This window comes from Melospiza georgiana, chromosome 13 (genome assembly GCF_028018845.1).
Source record: "Melospiza georgiana isolate bMelGeo1 chromosome 13, bMelGeo1.pri, whole genome shotgun sequence".
In the NCBI taxonomy this organism is placed as follows: Eukaryota; Metazoa; Chordata; class Aves; order Passeriformes; family Passerellidae; genus Melospiza; species Melospiza georgiana.
The window spans coordinates 479,590-502,218 of NC_080442.1; the positions used below are offsets into that span (position 1 = coordinate 479,590).

Genomic DNA, 22,629 nt, shown 5'->3' on the forward strand with positions numbered 1-22,629 from the left:
AGAGAGATGTGCCTGAGAGAAATGAGGCTCCCATCTGCTCATATTATTCCAGCTGTTTGAAAGGAAGAAATGGACTGTGCCATTGTCTTGTGATTGAGCCACTCGGATTCCTAAACATGCAGCAATAAAATTTAGTGCGTATTGTTTCCTTTCTGTCAGATAAATACATCTACAGGTAAAAGAAAGTACTGTGTGCACTGTATTCAATATATATGCTAGTGTTGCTCTGTTTAAAGCATACCTTGTTCTCTCTGTTGGTCTTTTTGTTCCATGGAGACAAGAGCAGAGAAATGGGCCTGATCATAGGCCAGCACAAGAGGTGAGCAATGGCATCTGTTTGGCAGAACTTCAAGTGGCAAATAAATTCCTCCAAATGGTATCGGTGCAAATGCTGCAGAGAATAAGGAGATTTGTACAACTATGTGAAAGAACAGATGAATTGTATAAACAATTGTGCTGCAATATCATCAGAGCTTCAGGAGAGCAGCTTAAAGTGGGGTAATCTATGCAGAAAACAGTCACAACAACAGGTAAAATTTCATTATAAAATGTCAGGAAATATACGAAGAACCATAATGAAGATCTTTCATGCTTACATAATTTTTCTTGCTCTAACTGTTTATTGGTAAAGGTATTATGGTCTTATAACAAAATCTTGATGACTGTCACACATGTAAGCAGAGTTGTACCTTCCTGTAATGCTTCTAGGCAGAATTATTTTCTAATAATCATCAGTAAATACACTGTCAGATCTTTTGGTAACATACTCTGCTTGTGCCTTCCATTAACAGATATCCATAAGAAACATTACAAACATGTTTATAGTCCACATGTTGTATATATCTGAATGCACGCACACATGTATGTATGATAAAGTTAAGGAAGGACTCAAAAAAATCCTACAAGTAGAATTTTAATGGAATGTTCCATCTGGAGGGGCACAATTTTCCTTTGAAAGATTCTACATTTGTTTATGCATATAATTATGGGAAAGAGCAAGTTTGGCCAGGAAAACTCTCTCACTATTTTTGCTTCCAACCAATTATTTTTCCTTTTGCAACAAAAATATGAGACTTTATTGTTGAAATATTTGCAAGATGAGTTTCCCTCATGAATCCCTCGCTTTGCACTGTCTTTCAGGTGTGTTTCTCAATAGCCTACAGAATAATCTACAACCATTACTTGTAGTTCATAATTTGCAATGGAAACTGAAATTATGCAGTATTTTCATGTGGAAGTAAATTTCTATAAACTCCATCACCTGCTGGACATCCTCTTTTAATCAGCCAAACATCCCCCTTAAATTAAGTAACACCCCATAATGAATTAGAATTGTTATTCATGGTAGAGAGTGACCTGAATTTAATGCTCTGAGTCCTGCTCCAATAGGTTTGAGCTGGCTCCACATATGGATCTAACATTTCTGTGCTCACATGTGCAAACTGAATAAAACATTCTGTAAACTTCTGAATGAGAAGCTTCAGAGGAGTCATTAAAAACAAAAATCCAAGATACACACATTTAAAATTCAAATTTTCAAAGTCAGATTAGATTGATTTCTGCAGAGTTTTAAGAGGCACCTAAATAACATGGCAAAATTAGAGCATTGTTCACTTAGACCAGTCAGAAATGTATTGTTTTCTCTAATTTGGTGGTTATTTAAGTTAATAGGGAATATCTAGGATAAAGAGATTCTCAGCAAGGGTTGTATAATTATCCTGTATGTTTTTACTTTTATCTAATAGAAATGGACTGAGTATCCTTCTGTGTTTTCCTTTTTTCTTTTCCTTCCTTTCAGAAAAAGGCAGCAGCTCTGCCATGAACACTGGTGTGTTACAGCTGGGTCCTTTGCTGGTATCAGTTTACAATTGATTCAATTTACAGAGGTGCATGGATCTCTAATTACAGCTCTTACCTTCTCCCCCTGAGTCTCGTAACATTGTGTCTGCTACTACAACAATCGGTCTTCTCAAGATATGGGCTAAGACAAAAACATGGAATTCTTCCAAGCTCTCATACACTGGATCTTCTGCATTGTCCACCCTGGAAGACACAGCATTGAGACTTTATGAACCAGCTTGAACCAGCCATGAGACTTTGCTGGATCAACACACCTCAGCAGCTATTTCTTCTTCACTATACCTTATATCCCCACTCCTCTGAAACCCATATTTCAGTCATTGAAGTAGGTAAAAAGAAATGGAAAGGAAAATGTATTTTTGTAAATAAAATAATAGCAGCATAAAAAAAAAAATCCAGCTAGTATCACTATGCTTTAGATCTGCCTCACAATCTTCCAGGAGATGGAAATGCCCAGCACCTTTAGAAACCAACCTAGAAAGTTAATTTTCTACCAAAGAGGTCATTCTTTTACCTGGATTGCAAGAATAAATCTGGTAAAGTCTCCACTTCTCTAGGTGACCATTACCAAGCCCTTCTATGACTACATAAACAATTTAATGAATTTTTGGTTTCAGTTATTCCCTTTCTGTTTTCCCAGTTTCATGTCACTAATGTCAGTACCACATTTCAAAGTTTTTCCTTTGCCTGGAAAACAAAAACAAGCTAGATGAAAGAACACTGAAAAATGGGAGGGTTGTGGGAAGCAGACAAAAGTGAAGATGATAATTCACTGCTGAGTGCAACTTCACAATATAATACACCCAGAGCCCAGCTTTTGTGAGCCCTGACAAATGAAGGGAGGCAAGGTGACACAGGGACACTCTTAAATGGAGGCAGCTCCTGTCCTCTTCTTGCCAGCTGTGCAGGGAACCTCCAGAACTGACCGCTGTTAATTTTCTGTGCATGTGAAGAACAGAAGCAGAGCAAAGTGCCTGGACACTGCTCCAGAGCGTGTAGGACAAACACAGCAACCTCTCAGAGGTCTCACAGCATCCAGCCCCTCCCTGGAGCATCACTTGAAAATCCTTCATCCCAGCCTAGGAGCATAGCAGGGTGGAAATGATCCTGGTGCAGGGCATTCACTGGTCAAGGAATGTCTTCTTCTCTGGATCCCTCCTCCCACTACCCACACTCATTAGGAAATGTTTCCTGATGTTCAAAACCAAAGTCCCTGTTTTGCAATTTCTTCCCCTGTTCCTTACTGAACTCTTCTCCACAGCAGGCTGTAACAGCTTTTCAGCATTTGCAGTCCATTCTGTCACCTCAAAGTAAGCTGTCAGCCAAAAGCAACTCAGGGGAATCATGTTATTGGCAAGACAATATGCCAGAAAGATTGCCAGCTATCTTCTCACATTAGTATTTCCAGCCTATCAGTCCTAATTTTTTCCTTCAAATCCTCTAATTATTCCTCATCTCCTAGTTAATGAGGTTTCTAGAAGTGAAAGGCATATTCCATACACAGCTGTTATCAGAGGGATCTCTATCCCTTTGATCAGCTGATGACATGCCTGACTGCACAAACTCCAAAATTTCACTGGGCTTTTTTCCTCCTCAGTATCACATCCCCATGTTGCTTGATTCACTGTCTCTGATCATATTCACACATTTCAAACCCTTCTCTGCTATTACACATCCCACTGCTCACTGCCACAGGATCAGAGTGTCTGGGGTCATAAGGGAGCTCTAGAGAACCCCTTATTCAGCCCCTGCTCCATCAGGGCCACCCAAAGCCCAGGATTGTGTCCAGACAGCCTCTGGGTACCTCCAAGGAGAGAGAGTCCACAGCCTTGCTGGGAAACCTCCTCAATGCTCAATTTTCCACCATCACTGCCAGTAATTCATGTGGCCTGTTTTATATTATTTCAGTGCCACTTGCTGAGGATTCAGTATGAATTTTCCTAAAGATTAATGAGAATGAAAAATCATCATTAACAAGTATCCATAGCAACCTGCCACATCCTTTGATCCAATGATCATTCCACTTTTTTTCAGAGATTTTTATGTATGCTGGCTACATGACCATGAAAATTGTGGACAGAGTAATTTTGTCAATAAAATATAGAACCAAAGAAAATTTAAGAAACTGAAATTAATTCCTCTATTGATGTAAAGCTAACTTTAAACAATGAAATCCACTTATATAAGAGTATGTAAATCTGCATTGCAGAATCCTGCTTAACCAGAGCACTGACTAAATAAATTATTTTTATTCTAAGAGCAAATTACTAATAGAAAGAAAAGCAAATAAAAATCTCAGTCTGACCTACAGATCCACTAGCACCTCCAGTCCAAACATGGGAGACACGGTCTCAGCAACCCAAAGAGATTCCCTCTCTTATGGAAAATCCAATTTGTACTGCAGCCAGGAATGAAAGAAAGCCTCTTTCAAAAAGCTGGAAGGGAAAAGTCACCTACCCTGCTGTTCTACCTGGCTGGCTACTGCTCTCTCACCTGTAAATTCTGAGCAAGATCTGTTCTCATGTCCTTGGATTTCCTTCTAACAGCTCCCTATGGTAACACTGCTTTCCTTCCCCACACACAGCTCCAGACTTTCAGTCCAACAGACTCTAACAGCTATTCTGAGTTTAGGACTCATTTTGGGATTCACACAGAGCAAGAGACCAATGCCCTCAGACAGTTGAGATGCACTGAAATACCATGACAGGGATAAAGTTCTCCAACCTGGTGATTTGCCAGAAGCAGGAGATCAGAATGATATCTGAGTTCTGGGCTCTGTATCCATTCAATTTCTGACACTTTTCTTTTCCTGATTAACAATCCCCAAATGAAAACCAGCAGAAACCACAGCTGTAGGTGTAGGAACCTCTCCTTTGATTTCCTTACAGTGTTTGTCAGCAATGGGCTTCAATTCAAACACAGGAAATTGCACAGTAGTGGAACATTCTCTTTCATTCTTCAAGGAAAAAAAGTATATTGAATTGACTAAAGGAAAAGAAACACAGAATGTGAATGCTTTGGGTTCCATATTTGAACCACCACAGCAATTTGGCTGTGCTTGTCTTCAGTACTTTATGTGAACTGAAAATAGGCCAGATAAAAAGAGGTATTAGCCTTTAGAAACTACAGCTAATAATCAATAAATATGTTATAATGAACCAATTCTACCTGCACCCTACAATAGCTGCATATGCTGAACAGTTTAAAAGAAAGAGCACTCCTGTAACAGATGCCAGATCAAGTAAAATCATTTTAGGGCAATGTCTTGTTAAATGGTCTAAACTACATTCTGTACAAGGTGAGGGTCTTGCATGGCTGCAGGAGTTGTGTATGAAGAGCTGTTTGTTGAAGCACTCTGAATACCAAGCCAAGTCCAAAACCTCAGAGGACACTTGCATTTGAGAGGTACTTCCTGTTTAAATGTTCTGGGTTTCTGCCTCAAACTCAATTCCAATGACATACACGAAGACTACAGCAGTATTCCCTCCCTGCTACCCAATTTTAAGTCCCTTGAACTTATTAATAAGATAATGCCAACAGCACAGGTACAGCTGGGAGGTGACAATAAGTACAAATACCATCCACTTCCAGGGTCTGCATGAGCTCAAAGCACAACAGCAACTGGGTTTTCAACAGTGAATAACAACAGTGATACTCACTCTCACATGAGAACAGGCTCTGACTGACAGTTGCACAGTGAAGGATGGGGTTGGAATTTTCTTTTGAGCAGGATAGCAATAGTTAGATTCTTAACAAAAAACAGGGTACCAGACATTTTCCTTTTTTCAACGCAGTTCCTTCAATTCAGTGCCCCTACTTTTGCTTGTAAATGGAGATAAATGAAGCAATTATGTTAATCTAGAATTCATTTTTTACATTTACAGGAAGATGTGCAAATCTGTTTCAAAACAAGAATCTGCTTCATAAGTTTGCTTTGCTTTACATGCTGGAAACAAGAACTTAAGAACCAGGTTTTTCTGTGTTTCCTTTTTCTCTTTTTCCAACTTCTAGCCTCAGAATGAGAGTGTCTCAAAGGAGAAATCTTTAGAAATTTAGCGACAATTGCTGATCTCCTTTGCACATAGCTCACTCGGAAAAATAACTATAATAAGTTTGCAGGTGAATGAGGCAGCACAATTCCAGCCTTAGGTTTGTCACTGAATTCTTTTGAAGCAAATACAACTTCTGATGCTTTAGCTAATTCTGACACCAAAGGAAAGTGCCTCATCTACAGTTCAAAGACTGATGTGCAAGCTTGCTTAATATAGCAACTAACTAGAGGACATAATATACCCCATCTCAAAAATACTATTTTGATATTCCTTTTCCTTGTCAAGGGCCCTACTTTGAACATGGTCTCATTAAACTGAAAAAATAATTCATTCTGCCACATTCATTCTGTCTTTGGAATGAATGCAAAGCAAAGTATACATTCAAATCTTTAACAGGATAAGGATTTCTTGCCTGATCCATCTTTCACTATTTCAAAGGAAAAATTAATGTTGGCTATTTGTATTTACTTTATTTTGATTGAAAAAAAAAGATAAGTGCAAACCATAATGAGAAGGTTATTTATGTACTACCTATACTCCCCATGTAGGTACCTGGGAACTGAAGGTTGACTGCCTGGCAAAGATAACATTTGAGAGCATCTCTGACTAAAAGCTACTGAAAATATGTGGTACATGGAACATAAGAATGAAATGGAACAAGTCAGAGAAAACTGGGGCTGAATGACCAGATTTAATAGAAATATGAACTGAACTGCCTTAGAAAACTGAAACGTATCAACAGGAAAATATCTACAAACATAAGAAACAAACTAGAGATTAAAATAAAAATCTTTTTTTTTTTTTTTCACTTCATAATAGAAGAAAAGGAGACACACTGTGGCTGACAATTTTCTAAGCAAAGTCCTCCTGAATTCCTAGAATTACCTATCCTTAATAACCTTAACAAGGTTAAAGGGAAAATAAAATATTCTTTCAGAGTCCAAAGAATATTTTCTACAAACTTTGTTACTCTCATTGAGCTATATCCCTTATTTTGTCAACAGTAGGTAGAGAAAATTATGCACTGAGCAAACACTAAATATTTTTAGTGATAAACACTAGACACAAAAACTAAAGCTTCTGCATTCTGAAGGCTGGTAAATAATCCTGTCCTTTGGGGATAACTGCACTGAAAGCAAGGAATGGTTTATAACAGTGGCTATTTAAAGCAGATACTCTATGTGGGTCAGGGGTATTTAAATGTTGTAGATTCTGTTTCATCCCAAATCTTTTCACAAATATACTCCTGAAAAAAAGCTAAATGATACTGCCAACATGCTTGTTCCATGTCACTGTAGGACACGAAACAACACAAGCGCACACACTGCTGCTTTCAAGGTGAAGAAAAGGGAAGTTTATTTTCTGACTTTAACATTTATAGTTTTTTAAAAGTGACAGCGGATTGGAGGGTGAAAGAGCCACCTCTCCAATGACACGGGACAAACTAATAGCCTATCAAATTTCTCTTTTTCTATAAAAGAATACAAAACAATAAGTTACTTACAGGAAGTGTGTGAGAAAGTTCTTTACAAGAATGTAAACATCTGAAGGTTTAAAAAAATCTTAAAAAATCAAACAACAGTTCCACGAGAAAAACAATTAGGATTTATTACATGCAGACTCTTTTGGCTACAACATAACCTCAAGTTAGTGTGGTAACTGTAAAAGAAAGCATGACCAAAATGCTAAATATTGTAATGGGATATTTCGATAATTCTGCCATGCCAAAAGAGTACAACAGCTGCAAAGGCAGTTTGGTGGTGCTATGAACACCTTCCCTCAGTTGTGCTGCACTGTTTTCCTACAGAGAGCCAGCCTGGGGCAGTGTCAGTGTGAACTTACCTGCCCCCAGTGCCCCCATTCTTGCTGAAGTGCGTGCGTGGCTCGCTCGACGCCAGCTTGAGCAGCTCGTTCCACTCGCGCTCCCACTCCTCCTCCGTGTATACCAAACCTGACTATGGGGCACAAGGAAACACTGTCACCACTCTGCTGACACACAGTGCAAGCTGAGCTCTGTACCAGTGTTTGCAACTCACCCGAGTTTCACACATGACTCAGTTCAGTATCTTGGGCCATTAATAGTTCAACATTTCTACTCAAGTGAAAGAACATTAACTTATTAAAAAGATCTAAAATACCAACTGTAGAGTTAGCACATTCACTTGTTTGCACTCAGGATTACTCCTGAAACTGGCTTATCTAGACACTGCACAGACATCTTCAGGAAATAGTAACATGCTGAAGGTACAGCTTTTAATCAAAAATAAAATCAGATTTAAAGACTATTTTAGTTAGAACACTTCCACTCAATATTTGGCCACAGCTCTAAAAATCCTAATTCAAGATTCTGAGAAATCTTTCCTAAATGGGGTTCTCTCTGTTTTGTGGATTTCATCGACTCATTTTTAAATGCTTTTGATAGCTAAATTACACATTTATTTTTCTACATATTCCAAATGCACGTTAGACCTTTTAGGCACAAAACTCTGCATACTTATACCCATAAAGCTACAAACACATTTGCATTCTGGTATGAAAATTTCAAATAATGGTATCTCTTTCCCCAAACAAAATGTCAGCACAAGGAATTTGATAGCAATTAAAACTTTCACAGCAAACTTAAGAAGAATGTTTGTAACCCTAAAAGATATGAACAAGGTTGTCTTTGGGCCATACAGACCTCCTTATTTTGCTGAGTCTGTTGCCATCTCCATCTTCTTTTCAGTGCTTCCCTTTCAGCTCCACTCCTCATCATAGTATAGAGAGCTTTCCGTAACACAAGGTCCCGGTCGTGAAATCCCCACATCCCTAAGGCAGCACAAGATGAAATCCAGTTTTAAAGAAGCTACAGTGAAATAGAAATAGCTAATACATAATTGAAGATTCTCTCTAGCAAATAATTCACTCACTATTTTTAAGATTTCCAAAATAAAGAGTTACCACAAATAAGCTAATGAGCAACAAGAGTTCTAACACATTTTAAACTTTGATTAGGAACAACCAAGAATATGAGCTGGTTCAGTTGCTTGCAGGCAACTCCAGCTTTGCTGCAAGCCATGGAATATTCAGTGCTCAGGTTGGTTTTAGCTGCAGGTGCCAGCAGGCACAAGATGTTAATGAGCACTGCAGGCACTCCTTGGAATCACAGACCGGCTCTTACACAGCAGGAAATTTCCTCTGGCTTCAAAATGAAGAGAAAAGCATTTAAGATGACAGAAAGTTTAAAACTACCACCAGCCACAGGCTTTCAAGTTCATTCTAAGATAATGAAACATCTTTATATGGTTGGGAATAGTAACCTACACCAAAAGAAAGCAGAGCTGTCCCCAGTCCTGTGCCTACAGACAGCCATGTTTCAGTCACTACATTGTCAGCTACTGGGTTCAGGTCAAAATACTCCAAACATTTACAGTAATTAACATATAAAATTAAGTAGATAAAGATAAAAAGATACTTGGAAACACCAAAAACTCTTTTCTTAGTGCATCTTTCAACAAGAGGAGTCTCTTCAAAATATTAAAAATCCCAGTGTTTTTAAACAGTCACTCTTTGGAGTACTTTTGGTGGAAGATTTTAGCAGGTTAGGATGTAGAAAGCCCATCAAAGACCTTCAGCTTCACAGCTTTCTACTGATTTGCAGAAAGGCTTAAAAAATCTTGCAGAAACAATTAATTTATCAATTAGAGATTATTTTAATTCACCCCAAATGCTGTTTCACATATGCTTAAACACTACAAGGAACTAACAGAGATTGACACTGCATCCTTGAAACAGCAAAGAACTGTTTGAAGAAAATCAAGAGAATGAATGAATTTCCTTGCACATAAAGTGGACAACCCTGCGGAAGCTCCCGGAATTTGCCTGTTGACCTGTTAGAACACAAAACATACAAGGAATATACAGATCACTGGAGTTTGTGATACATGGGTTTGGATACCCTTCCAGTTATACTTTGATATCCTGAGAAACCTTTTCCTTTCCTGCTTTAGGTATGCTTGAAGTAAACAACACTACAGTGAAATGTGAAGGACATATTGCTCCAGAATCAGACTTTTAATGCAAATCTTTGCATCTCATGTGTTTCTGAGCTTTGGCTGGGGGTCGAGGAGAGCAGTGAATATTTCTGGTAGAAGGTTTCCTGCCCAGACTGCCCCTTACCTAGAGAGGCAGCATGCAGGAGGCAGTTTCCATCACCCGTGGTGGCCAGGGGCAGCAGGCGCTTGCAGCTGGTGCACACCGTGGACCACCAATTGAGGCGTCCTGGAAGGGAAACAGCAGTTACAGGTGAGAGGAACCTGCAACAGGAGCAGTGCTCTGTGCAGGTAAACACAGAGCAGGGGGGGAACCATCAACACCCTCCTTGCCAAATAACCTTAAATGTAATGTTAGAAGTCAAAACTGAGAAGATTAGAAATGAGGCAGATAAACTATTCTCTACATGGATCTAGAAAAGAAAAGAGCACCTTTAATTAATTTGCATCTTCCAGTCTCATATGCTGCATACAGTAATGGATTTCCAAGGAGTTTATTGCCTTAATACCATTATGAGCCTTGCTGTCAGTTCCCAAACATAATCCACATTGGCCTCCCACACGCACATGACGGATTACATTAAGGTAATAAAGGAATTTTTGTCTACACACAAAAGCAATATGTATGTGGTAATCAAGATAGGTTACTATAAAGGTAAGTTTATTAGGTAAATTATTTCAATCAGATGGATTGTTTCAACAGGTGATTCTCCTCTCATTTCCCATAGTGTAAATCATTATTACATCTACTAAAACCAACAGCTACACTACCAGAGAATTAAAATGACACGAAAGCATAGCCCGAGGTGTAGTATAGAATGTGGTCTTTCTCTTTAGGGAATACTTACAGTACCACTTATACATCATTGCTATGTGGAGCATGTTTTACAGATTATAAACCAGAGACAGGCTCTGGAAAAGCCTGGCAAAAGGACACCTATTCAGTGAAGAAATAAGTCAGGAAGACTATCACTGCCCAAGCCCACACTAAAAGTGGGTAATTCCTGGCACACAGGCTGCCATGTGCTGGCAAACTGGAGTGTTAAGTCTTGGTTAAAAGATCATGGGAGCCTTCCTAACAGAAAGAAAGCAAATGGGTGTAATTGTGTAGCATCTCTGGGGATGAGGAAGAGCAGATGATTAACAAGGATGAGTAGAGCTGGTACATTTCCCAAGACTTGGCAGGTCGGTGGATAATGCACAAGTGAATAATTGAATGAATAACGCAATAAGCAGACTTTTTCTCCCCCAGTTTCTTGCCTGGGAAGCTGGGAAGAAATTGCATCTATAGATTTGTACAGGCAGTCTTGCACTTAAGGTTAAACCCCAAAACAGAAGGAAGTCCAAACAACAAATAAATGCCTCTCCATTAATAAGTTCTCATTACAAAATTATAGTGAAGCTTATTTATAACTACAGGTAATATACACTAAGGGGAAAAATAGTGTAGCAACATTTATTATGTATCCTAGTTATTTGTTCTGGGTACTAAGAACAATGAAATCAAAATGCAATTAGTCCAAATGTCTTAAGAGTACCACACTGTAAAGATGCATAGCAGATCAATAAGCACATCTGGTAATCCTCAAATGACCTTAGCAGCTGGTTTGTAAATGCACTACACCTCAAACCAGGCTTATTGAGTTCTAAATTAAATATGCAATAAAGAAGCTTAATTTAAAGCATTATTAAACAGATTTTGGAAAGAACAAGATCATTTTTAGCAACTCCTGCATCTGTGAAATAACAATTTGCCACCTGTTTTTAGCAGAATGTTTTCGTGGGATCATATTCAGCAATAAGCTATACCAAGGTGCTGTGTAAAGCCTAGTTAGAATATCTAAAAACAGACAGACCTTAGGTAGGACTTAAGGAAATAATGAGTGGCATTGCTTTGCAGATTAACTAACATCTATTGGTAAGAAATGCCAAAGTCTGGTGTTTGTGAATCTTTTCAGTAACAGGAGGTTTCTATAAAAGTGATCTTCTGTCAAGTGCATCCTGCAAAAAGTGTTTGGGACTTGGTTAACACCACAAAGCTTATGGCTGACTGAAAAAATAGCAGGTATGGGTTTAAAATTGGATTATAACAAAAAAGTGGTGCATTTTCATTTTTCAAATATAGTGGTTATAGTGGGGCCCGTTAGGGAAAAACCAGGAAAATTAAGCTACGTTGAAAACTGAGATCAAACATTAACACAGTTTTGGTGGATTGGTTTGGGGGACACAAAGCCCAGGCTTAACAGCATATTACTGTTTACTTTGGCTGTAGCTTTCTAGAAAACACAAACACAGAAAATAAAGTGTAGGGAAACAGCTCTTGGACTTTTCACACAGAATACTTGTACCATTTGTATTGAATTATACTTCAGCACTGCAATAGAATTGATTTTTCTTTCAGTTAAAAACACTGTGTAAGTCCAGCCATTCCTCTGCCAGTACTGGTTTTTAAAACACACTACTGCACTATAGCAGAAGTTTTCATAGCATCTCTTTGTGTCAACCCACACATTAACAACACACAGGGGAGCATGTGTCTATAATGAAAATCAACTTGCTGAAGCAAAATATTACAAATTATAAAATTGCTTCCACCCAGACTTCATTTAATATTATCAGCACCTCAAGTCATCCTCTGTTGAAGAACCACAGCAATTCTTGCCAGAGCTCACAGAGATCAGCCTGTTACTCAGGAGCTGACCTCATTCCAATTCTGGCAATAATCAACAGCTGAGTTTACAAGATGGACAAAACCTCAAAATGTTTTTATGAATGCGATGCATTCTATCCTTTCAGAGGAATATTTGGAAAGCAATCATATTAACGAGTAAACAATACACTGCAGCAGTGGGGAATAAGTAAATCACACTGCCTTTGTCTGGGCCTTTCCTTTATCATCTCACAGAGCACTTTGCAGTAAATTGGGAATTTTCTTCTGAGTTTCCATACAGATAAGATGTAACCAGGACATGCTGTCACATATAGATGTCAAGCTAGCAAGAGTTTAAGCATAAAAAAAAAAAACCTTAGAGGCTTTTACAGACACCCAGCTCATATGGCCACTTCAGAATCCACGTGTGACACTGTTAGTGGCAATTCTGCTCTCCCACTCCAGGTTTTGGGAGTAGTAAGCTGTTAGTTCCTAGCAAATGTCCTCTTCCTTTGCCTAATCAGCTTCTTTTTTATTTCTTTTCTCTTTAAATTCATGGTATTATACCCAAGCACACGCACCTCTTCCTTTAACAACATCCCCAACCTTTGCAGGGAATACACCTCATCTTTTACAGTTTTTTTTATGTCATTGACCAAACCATAGTCAAACTGTTGGTAGGAGACAATAAAATGTCTAATACTACATGGCTTTCCTATTAATTCATTATCTTCATTTTGTACAACAAATAAAATAAAATAGGCAGGAAACTGTATATATTTACATCTAAAACAAAGACAAAAGGTTCATTTCTATGAAGTCTTACATGATTTTCTTAAGCAAACTATTTGATCTGTTTAACTTACTTGAAATACAGAAGTGTTTCTCAGAAAGTTCCAGGTTATCTGAATGAAATGCTCACAAAGTAAACTAAGTCACTAAGTCTATGCAGGCTACAAGGACACCAGTGATCAAAACCCTGAGGACTTCAAATGGTCAAACCCTCTCCTTTCCAGGGTGCAAGAGGCTCTGGGGATGAAGGCACTTTTCCAGTGTGTGTCAAGTTACTGCCCTAATTAATGTGAAGAAAAGAATAAATGATTTGTTCTAATTTTCAAAGAGGTTTGAGAGAGGAATGCTAGCAGCAAATTCGGTAGTTTCTGCAGCCATTTCCAGTTCAAAGCCAGCCAGCTCTGCATGGATTAGAGGATGTCAGCTCTAAATTCACATATTCTGTGATTGTAAGGTCAGAAAGCCTCTCTGATCTTCTAGTTCATCCTAGACTCTAAAGGCTGTAATTGCACTGAAGCAGGTAGGTCAACAATGGTGCTGTACCAAGGTATGTTCTGTTATCCCTATGGAATTTGGAAGGTTAGGCAGAACTGCCAGAAGAAGAATCATTCCATTTTTCCCTGTCCTCCTTGGGAACCTTGGGTTAGTTGGTTCTGAAAGAAACTGGATATATTTTCTTTGTAGGTGACTTGCAGTTTTCATGCTTCATAGTTGCATGGTAGCATTCCTACCTTATTTTACACTGCTATTTCTCCCAGAAAAAGGCCTAAAGGCCTTCTGAACACTGCTTGGGGTTCTTCTGGTTGTTCATAGGTTTCGTTTCTATTTCCTTAAGTATGTACTGTTTGGGGCTATTATCTAAGTATGTCTGGCTTTTCAGTTACCAAAGCCAAAAAAGAGCACATGACAATGTCTCCCAAGTACTCAGTGGGACACCAGATAAGCAGAGCTCCTGCCTCAAACAGGAGCTGCACCTCATCAGTTTGGGCTCACACAGGGCACCAGGGTTGGAGAATGAATCTCAGATCAACTCAACAGTGTTACACAAGTCAGTAGAACAATCCACACACAAAAAAGGTAACTGTATGTTCCATATCCCACAAGCAACCATGAAATCTGATTTTACAACTCTTTTATATCACCAAGGTTGGGCATTTCACTATACAGATGTGTTCATTTCATGGTGCATTAGCACTCCCGCTGTTTCATAAAGCACCAGTACTAATTTTAAATAGATTTCTCCATATCCTCCAAAATTGGCTTAAAACTTAAAACTACTAATAGATGTGAATTAACATTAATTTTAAATATCTAAACTTTTTTTCCCCATTGCACTTGAAAGCAATAACTGAAGTATTGCTTACAAGTTATGTAGTTTCTCATTATAAAAAATAATAAATACATAAAATACATATCTATTTTCTCAAGCTACAACAGAACTTTAAGATGTTTCCTTTCACAGTCACTGCAATGTAATTTCCTCACGAGAACTGGAAGTACCAACTCCCTCTGACCATCCAGACTCATGTCCTTGTCTATTGCATGACTTCCCCACCAGTCCCTTCCTTCCTCTCAATTTCTTTGTTTTATTAATGAAATTTGACCATTTTTTCTATAATGTTTTAAAAGAAACAGAGGACTGGGATATGAGTCATTTGGCAAAGAACACAGTAACTCTCTGGCTTTTATTTCCCAGGCAGGATGTGTAAGCTCCAGACACGAAGCAGGATTAGAAATGCCAACCCGAATGCTGGATTGGCCACCTACTGACACCCACGGTGTCACCCAGCTGCTGACAGACACCTGAGGTGTCACCCACCTGCTTGCTCCAATGCCACCATGGTGGCCTGCTCAATTAGGTCCCTCTCAATGAAGCTCCTGAAGTCCTCGCTGTACACGCTCAGGTCGGGCAGCTGGAATGTGTAGATGGGCATCTCCAAAGGGAACTGCTCATTGCTGCAGTCATTGGCTACATGGGAGCGAGCAAGGGACACTATGGCTGAGCTGGCATGGGAAATCCCTCTGGAGAGACGCTTTTCTGTGGAGAAACCAAAGAGCAGTTACAGCCTGCACCACTGCCTAAAAGGCCAGCAATGCCAAGGCTGGTGAATGCACTTTCATTTCACTAGGAATTTATTCCATATCTTGTTTGCTACCTTTTTCAGGTTATTTTCCTACTGTAAAAGATTGCTTGATCCTATTACAGGTCCCTTTGGCAAGTCAGAGGAACTCGACTCTCCTTCTAGCAAAAAAGACCAGCAGTGAAAGTAACAAAATATGAAAGATAAATATTCCTATAAAATTCTTCCTTGATCTATCTTAAGTTTTCAAAGATTCATTGGAAGAAATATTTATTGACAGACAGATGATAATCAGTTAATGCTTTGAACTCCTAATTAAAGCTCACTTTAACATAACTTATCACAAATAGTGTTTTTAAGACATCACAAACTGACTAATCGTAATTTAAAATTAACTTTCTTGCAGGTTGTGAACTTTTATTTCTCTAGTGGATCAAATGGAGAGTTAAATTGCACTCCCTAAATTGTCCTAAATGGAGGGAGAGGGCAGAAGGTTTGATTTTGCATTGGTTTCTTCTCCCTCTACATCTCAGCTAAATCCCCTGAGAAGGGGCACTGAAGTGCAGGGCAGCACCTCCGTGTGACATCCCATCTCTGCCACTCCATCACCCCTCCCAGCACAGCACAGCCCAGCCCAGCCCTACCCTGCTGGCTGCATTCTCCACTCCTTGCTGCAAACCAAGGTGCTCCTTTCCCTTCTCTGCTCCTCCCTGAACACCCCTAGGTCCAGGGGTTCTCTGTCAGTCAGAGGTGGCTCTCTGGTCAGGAGATCCTCAGCTATACACTGAGTTGGCAGCCAAATTCCTGTCAGTCCAGGCGGTCAAAGCCAGATGTACCTCACACTACCTACTGCACCCACTAAATATCAGATGGACATTTCAGTGCAAACTGTATCCCAAAGAGGCTGAAGGGACATGGTTTTATGAACTGTGCTGCTCTTGCTCTCTTTATTTGTATTCAGTGCTTTAAGGAGATTTAAGAAGCACCACAGTTCCTTTTCTTCTGATGGATGATGGAAGTCAGCAATTTTTAAAAAGCTTTTTTTTTTAATAGCAGAGAAGAGCCAGCAGGAGAAGGGAAGCCCTTCTGTTCCTTTTAACGGCTGCACAGAAAGCCATCACCAGGCTACTGCTATTACCTGCCTACATGACAAGCTGCCAGACCTGCAGATTTATTCTGGTGCAAACTACAGCTTCTTGAGAAATTCATAGAAAAAAATTGCAACTCAACTGTCAGAGAGAGGGAGAGATCTGAAATAAAACCCCTAAGAGCTCTGAAAACAAAAAAGCAAATTCTAATGCTTATCATCTTGTACTGGAAATTAACTGTTAGAGATAGCTGATTAATTTTACTTAAGGTTTCAATTTCTATTCAGCAGGGGATAGGAGGCAGTTTCTGTGGTACCACAAAAGAATGACATTTTAAAGCTGAAAGTTATTCATAGTCTGCATACACCCTTTTCACACACTGTGAGTAAGAATGCAAAGAGTGAAATACGGATTTTTAAACCTTTTGGTTGGTTTGTTTCAATAAGCATAGAAAACTATATACAAGAGTGGTCTGTGACACCCTATAATTAACTCCTTTCATGAGTACCACAGGACTGCTTGGAGACAACATATTTTACTTTAATCACCCATTAAAAAAATAACTTGCAGAACTGACGCAGAGCTCACAACCACCAAAACATGAAAAATAGGGTCTAGCAGCAGCTCTGAGCCCCGTGACAGTGACACAGCTCACACGCTGCTGGCACATGGCCTCCCACTCTCTGCAGCCAAGCACAGCTCCCAGGCAGACAGGCTGGAGACCCTCCAGTCCCCTGAAACCCCACAGAGGAGCTCTTACCTTGGGCAATGTCATCCTGCCTTTGCAGGCAGGGCCTCTCAGCCTTGGTCACCTGGGGAGGCTGCTCTGGCTCCTGCTGCTTGTAAAACCTGCCCTCGTTGAACACCTGGGGCAGGTTGGCCGTGTGCACCTGCCGCAGCTGCTCATAGTCGTTCAAAGCTGCTGTCAGGTCCCAGTTCTTGCCTGCAAAACAGCAAAGGAACCCTCAGCTCAGCTCTGTCTGGGGAGCAGCTACCCCCACCACCCTCCAGGGACCCCCCCAGCCTGTGGCATCCCAACACAGCAGCACTGTGGGAAGAAGCCAGCTACCATTGACTAAAAGGCACCATCCACTGCTCTCCTCTCATCCATAAACCCAAAATCAATTACATTTATCACAGGAGGTGATCAAGGCCAGGACCTCCCTTGCTCAGATTTCAATCAAATGGCTCCAGAAATTAGCAATTTAGGATGAAATCTAAATCCCACTGAGAGGGAGCAATAATTTGTAATTGTGTGGTCGTATTAATAATAAATAATAATTAGGAGCAATGATGGAAAGACAATAGTGATAGTGTCATAGCCCAAAAGAGTGAGAAACTTTCTTATCTTTCATTTGCAGAACAGCTAAAATGCAAACACAAACCCTTTATCTCATACATGAGAGAGAAGTCGCTCTCTTAGAGATTTTAAAAGCCTTTTAGAAAGCAGGTAATAAAGGACAGAGTTCTCTAACAAAACCTGCAGCGAGAGACTCAGCCAGTGTGGCTCCATGTCGTGGAACCTGTCAGCACAGAATCCTCTAAAGGATTTGCTTCCACCTTCCCCTTCAGTATGCTCTGACCAGTAACCACAGAATGCAGCCAACATCCAGAGATGCACAAATCTGTTTAGTACAGGTGGTGAAACAGGACTTGGCATTCTCAAAAAATACCATGAAAAACACGTTGAGGTGTCTTCCTGCTATTTTCAAAATAATCCTGCTAAATTAAGATACAGAGAATGTCTACCATTCTCCAAGTATGTTTCTAATTGGAAAATTTAAAAAATTAAATAACAAGAAAGAGAGACCCTACAAGCTACATGAGACTTTCAGAGCATTCCACAAGCACTTTTGCTGGCAATTCAAAAGTAACCTGATTCTGACTAATAGATGATTTATTACACCATAGAAGGTTGTCATTTTATGTACTTTGAGAAGCTACATTACCTGAGTAGCAGTTAAAGATAACTTACTTGCTTACACCAAGGAGGTAAGCTAAACATAGTACAAAGCAGTTTTAAACAGATAGAAGAAAGCCTTTTCCTGTTACAGTGATATCTGTGAAGAACAAAATTTTAACCAAAGAAGGAAAAAACCAGCACAAACAGCTGGTACCTACAGGATTGGGCTAAACTACCTCAGGTTTTGAAGTACTTAAAAACCTCTGAAAGGAGAATTGGTATCACTGAGCAAGAATGTTATCTAGCTCCTGAGCAGACTATAATATAAACCACCACATGAGCCACACAGAATTGTTCTGTAATGCTGTAATTGCCTATTAGAAAGTCTGTAAGACAAAATGTAAATTCAGTGAAAATTGTCAGAGATACTGGAACAAGAACTTCAGCTATTGCCAGCATTTGTTCCCTAAAAAGCCCACGTAGAGTGAATGGCTGTTATCCAGTCAGGGCTCTGCTCTAACTTTACACACATCCCAAGCAAGTTACACAACCCAAAAAGAGCTATGAGTGCATTCCCAAAACCAATCAGTGTTTGGAGTAAGAACTGCTTTTCTTTGGTTCTGGTTTTAAAAGGCACTTTACACACATTTTTAAATTATTCTTCTTAACCACAAAAACAATAAAGTAAGTTAAAAAAAAAAAAAAAGTATAATTCTAGGAAATGTAGCTTTAAACAAAACATTATCATTCTAGTACTGGCAATGCTACAAACCCAGGGCTATGTGACCCCCAGGAACATCCTGGATTCACTGAGTACAGATCCCTGAGCACCAGACCTGTAGCAGTGGAACACAAACAGCATTTCTCAGGGCATTCCCTGCAGTTCCCCTGCTCAAGATTTTTTCATGTTTAAATTCTGAAGCTAACAAAAATCCCAGTGCATGTGCTGCAGTGTGTCAGGGCTTTGATGTATGTAAGACAAAAGCAGAAAATCAGCAGACTCACAGAAATCCCACTGGCCTCAGTTTTAAACCAAATGCAATCATCTTATATAAAAGCTCTGTCATAAAAATTAAATTGAGCCTTCAGAAAACAGGCTCACAGTGCGTTGCATTTAAAACTGGATTTGCACAGTGGCTCTTGAGTTACTTTCCATGGTACACTGTAGCAACTCAACTTCTAATATAGACTTGAAACCTTACAAAAATTAAAATTTCTATACCTAACACAGAAATATTTGATTTTCAAATCTCTTCATATGCCTGGAGTCTCCCCATCTCCTGAACAGAAGCACCAATTCAGCACCAAAGCCCTGAACTTCAGAAAACCAACACAGGAAATTATTATTGGACTCATTCTCCCTAAATTTGCTGGAGCCTCCAAGCATTGAAATGCAAGAAAAACATTCAACTAAAGAACATTCAGCACCTTTCCATCTCCATGAAATAGTGGTTTTGAAAATTAGCCACCCTCACTAACCAGCATAAGTGTTCTCAGCTACCCTCTCCACTGGAAAGATGGAAGGTTTCCCCCTTTGCCCCTCTCCATTTGGTTTACACTTTCACAAGTAAATACAAATGACAAATCTCTTGTTTTTCCCACCGCCCATAAAAAAAGATGAGAGTTCATCAGTTTGGGAGAATTAGCAAAGAAAAATTCTAAACAAAAATAAAGAAAACTGAAGGCAGCAAAGACAAACAGAGAAAAGAAAGAGAGAACAAATGTAAGGGGTTTATGAAAGACTCTGAGAGAAGAAATACAAATAGGTACAAAAATTTAATGCAGTGCAAAAAAATTTTAAAAATTTAACAAATCTAATAAAAAATATGATGTAATTTGTACCACAGGAATAGACTGCAGAAACAAGAGGCAAGCTGGGAACCAATCAAGAAAATTATTAAATTCAGAAATGTCCAGAGCAGATGATCTGAACAAGGATTTCTACCAGGGTGACAAGTAGGTGAGAAAGTTTCAGCTGCAAAGTACTGAGGAAATTAGTGGGGCTTGTGTTGTGGAGCCTATCTTTCCTCCTTTAAACATTGCATACTAAAAGCTTTTGAATTTCTAAAACTGTATCTTATTACATCACAAACCAAGTTTTGAGAGACAAAAACTGCCTGAGTTATGCTAGGTTGGAAATGACAGAAATAAATTCATATAATATGGCAAACAAACACATCCTCCCTCCCAAAGCCTACAGGGCAGGTCCCTCCTTCCAGTCTTGCTCCTTGTCCAACAAGTGGCATTGGCCCCCTGGTTTGGGGCAGACTGTACAGAGTCCCTTTGGCCCATAGAGAGGGGAAAGAGGAAGTCTTCTCCTAAGTTTGTTTGTGTGTGTCTCCCATGCTCTTCTCTGACATCTTCCAGACCCTGCTCCTCACACAACCCCCTCTGCTCTGTCCCATCTCTCATTTTCTTTGCCATCTCCTGCACAGGCACCCAAGAGAAAGGGCCAGTCTTTCCTACCCCCACAGAGGTTATGCCTGAAGGACAAGTAACAGGCAATTAATTTATTTTTCATAATTTCATCAATTAACTTAAGTCAAGTAAAAGCTTTTGTTGCAATTTGACAGACAAAACCAACGCAAGTCTATTTTTTTAGGTTGTCTGCAACTTTTGTTTCACTGTTACTTATCTGATGCATGCTGTTCACTGACTCCTTCTTTGTTTATATGACATATTATTGTATTTTAAAAGGCATTTCAGAGGCATAACAACATTATTTCAGTACACACAATTACATCAGATAAGCCACTAGCAGCTCTGGATCAGTAACAATTTGATTGCTCCAAACCAGCTCTAACACAGTAGGTTTGCAGGAAAGGCTTCCAGTTTCAAACGGCCAGAGAACATCAGTGAGCAAAAAAGCTGGAGGAGCACAAAGTTGGTTGGAAAACACAGGTAGTGAAATCATTATCAGGGTGCTGGAAACAAATCAACTCACTGACTGAATAGAAAGAACACACTTACTGAGCAATTGCTTCCTGAACAGCTATATGGGCTATGTGAGTCAGCAGGTGTGCAATTTAACAACACTCAGTCTCTGCTTTGAAACAAAGTCCTTCTTGTTTGGAGGAAAAACAACAAAACACAACACACACACACAAAAGGCAAACAAAACCAAAACAAACAAAAAAGTGCTGCTGAGTAGGGAATAGAAGATACACTGTGGCTGAAGGCTGGTACTGATGCTAGTGTCAGAGATAGCAGACACCTACATAAAAGGGAAATTCAAGAATAAACACAGCTACACTGTGAAGTTTCTGCCCTAAATAATGGTTCCTTGAATAACAACAGGAGGTATTATAAGCCTGAAGAAAAAAACAAAGATTTAGATAAAACAATATATGGTCTAAGTAGCCACTTCCCCTCAAACTAGATTAGCAGAGGGTTAATAAACAAGGTACTAAAGAACAGCACAACTAGGATTCACCTTAGAAGCATTGATAAAAACATAGACTCCAAGAATGGTCTAGGTTGGAAGGGACTCCAAACATCATTCCATTCCAAGCCCCTGCCATGGGCAGGGACACCTTCCACTGTTCCAGGGTGCTCCAAGCCTTGTCCAACCTTGCCTTGGACACTTCCAGGGATTTGGTCAGCCACAGCTTATCTGAACAACCTGTAACAGGGCCTCACCACCCTCACAGGGAAGAGTTTCTTCCCCATATCTAATTTAACCCTGTCCTCTTTAGTTTGAAGCCATTCCCTTGTGTTGTCACTCAGGCTCCTGACAAAAGCTCCTCTCCAGCTCTCTTGGAGCCCTTTTAAGTATTGGAAGGTGCTCCAAGGTCTTCCCAGAAACTTCTCATCCCCAACAGCCCAAGGGTGTCACAGCAAAGGTGCTCCAGTCCTTTGAGTATCTTCATGGCCTCCTCTGGACATGTCCTGAGAGGTCCATTGGGGGAGCACAGCTGGATGCAGCACTTCAGGTGGGGTGTCACAAGGGCATTCTCCAGTGCTGTAACCCCAGAGCAACATGGTATTATTTAGTCTTTTGGGTTTTTTGCTTTGTACTGTTTTGGCTAAAACATTATAGCTTAGTGGGGTTATAATACTTAATAAATCTGTTGTCTTTCACTTCTTAAATCAGGTATATTGAAAACCAAGAGGATTTTATCATTAATTAGTAGGAAAAGCAAACATGCAACTATTAAATAGTTCCCTCCACC

The 22,629-nt window shown here is 39.6% G+C and overlaps 1 protein-coding gene across 3 annotated transcripts in view; it reads right to left on the reverse strand.

The window, feature by feature from the left end:
* OTUD7A (OTU deubiquitinase 7A) overlaps positions 1–22,629 on the reverse strand; it is a 108,217-nt gene that overhangs the window by 17,961 nt on the left and 67,627 nt on the right. For all 3 annotated transcript variants that reach the window (XM_058033085.1, XM_058033084.1, XM_058033086.1), the window contains 7 exons: positions 17,315–17,497; positions 15,205–15,423; positions 10,071–10,172; positions 8,593–8,720; positions 7,755–7,867; positions 1,916–2,043; positions 242–391 (listed from right to left, as the gene is read on the reverse strand). In XM_058033085.1, the coding sequence (XP_057889068.1) occupies positions 242–391; positions 1,916–2,043; positions 7,755–7,867; positions 8,593–8,720; positions 10,071–10,172; positions 15,205–15,423; positions 17,315–17,497 (1,023 nt within the window). The remainder of the gene's footprint in view (positions 1–241; positions 392–1,915; positions 2,044–7,754; positions 7,868–8,592; positions 8,721–10,070; positions 10,173–15,204; positions 15,424–17,314; positions 17,498–22,629) is intronic.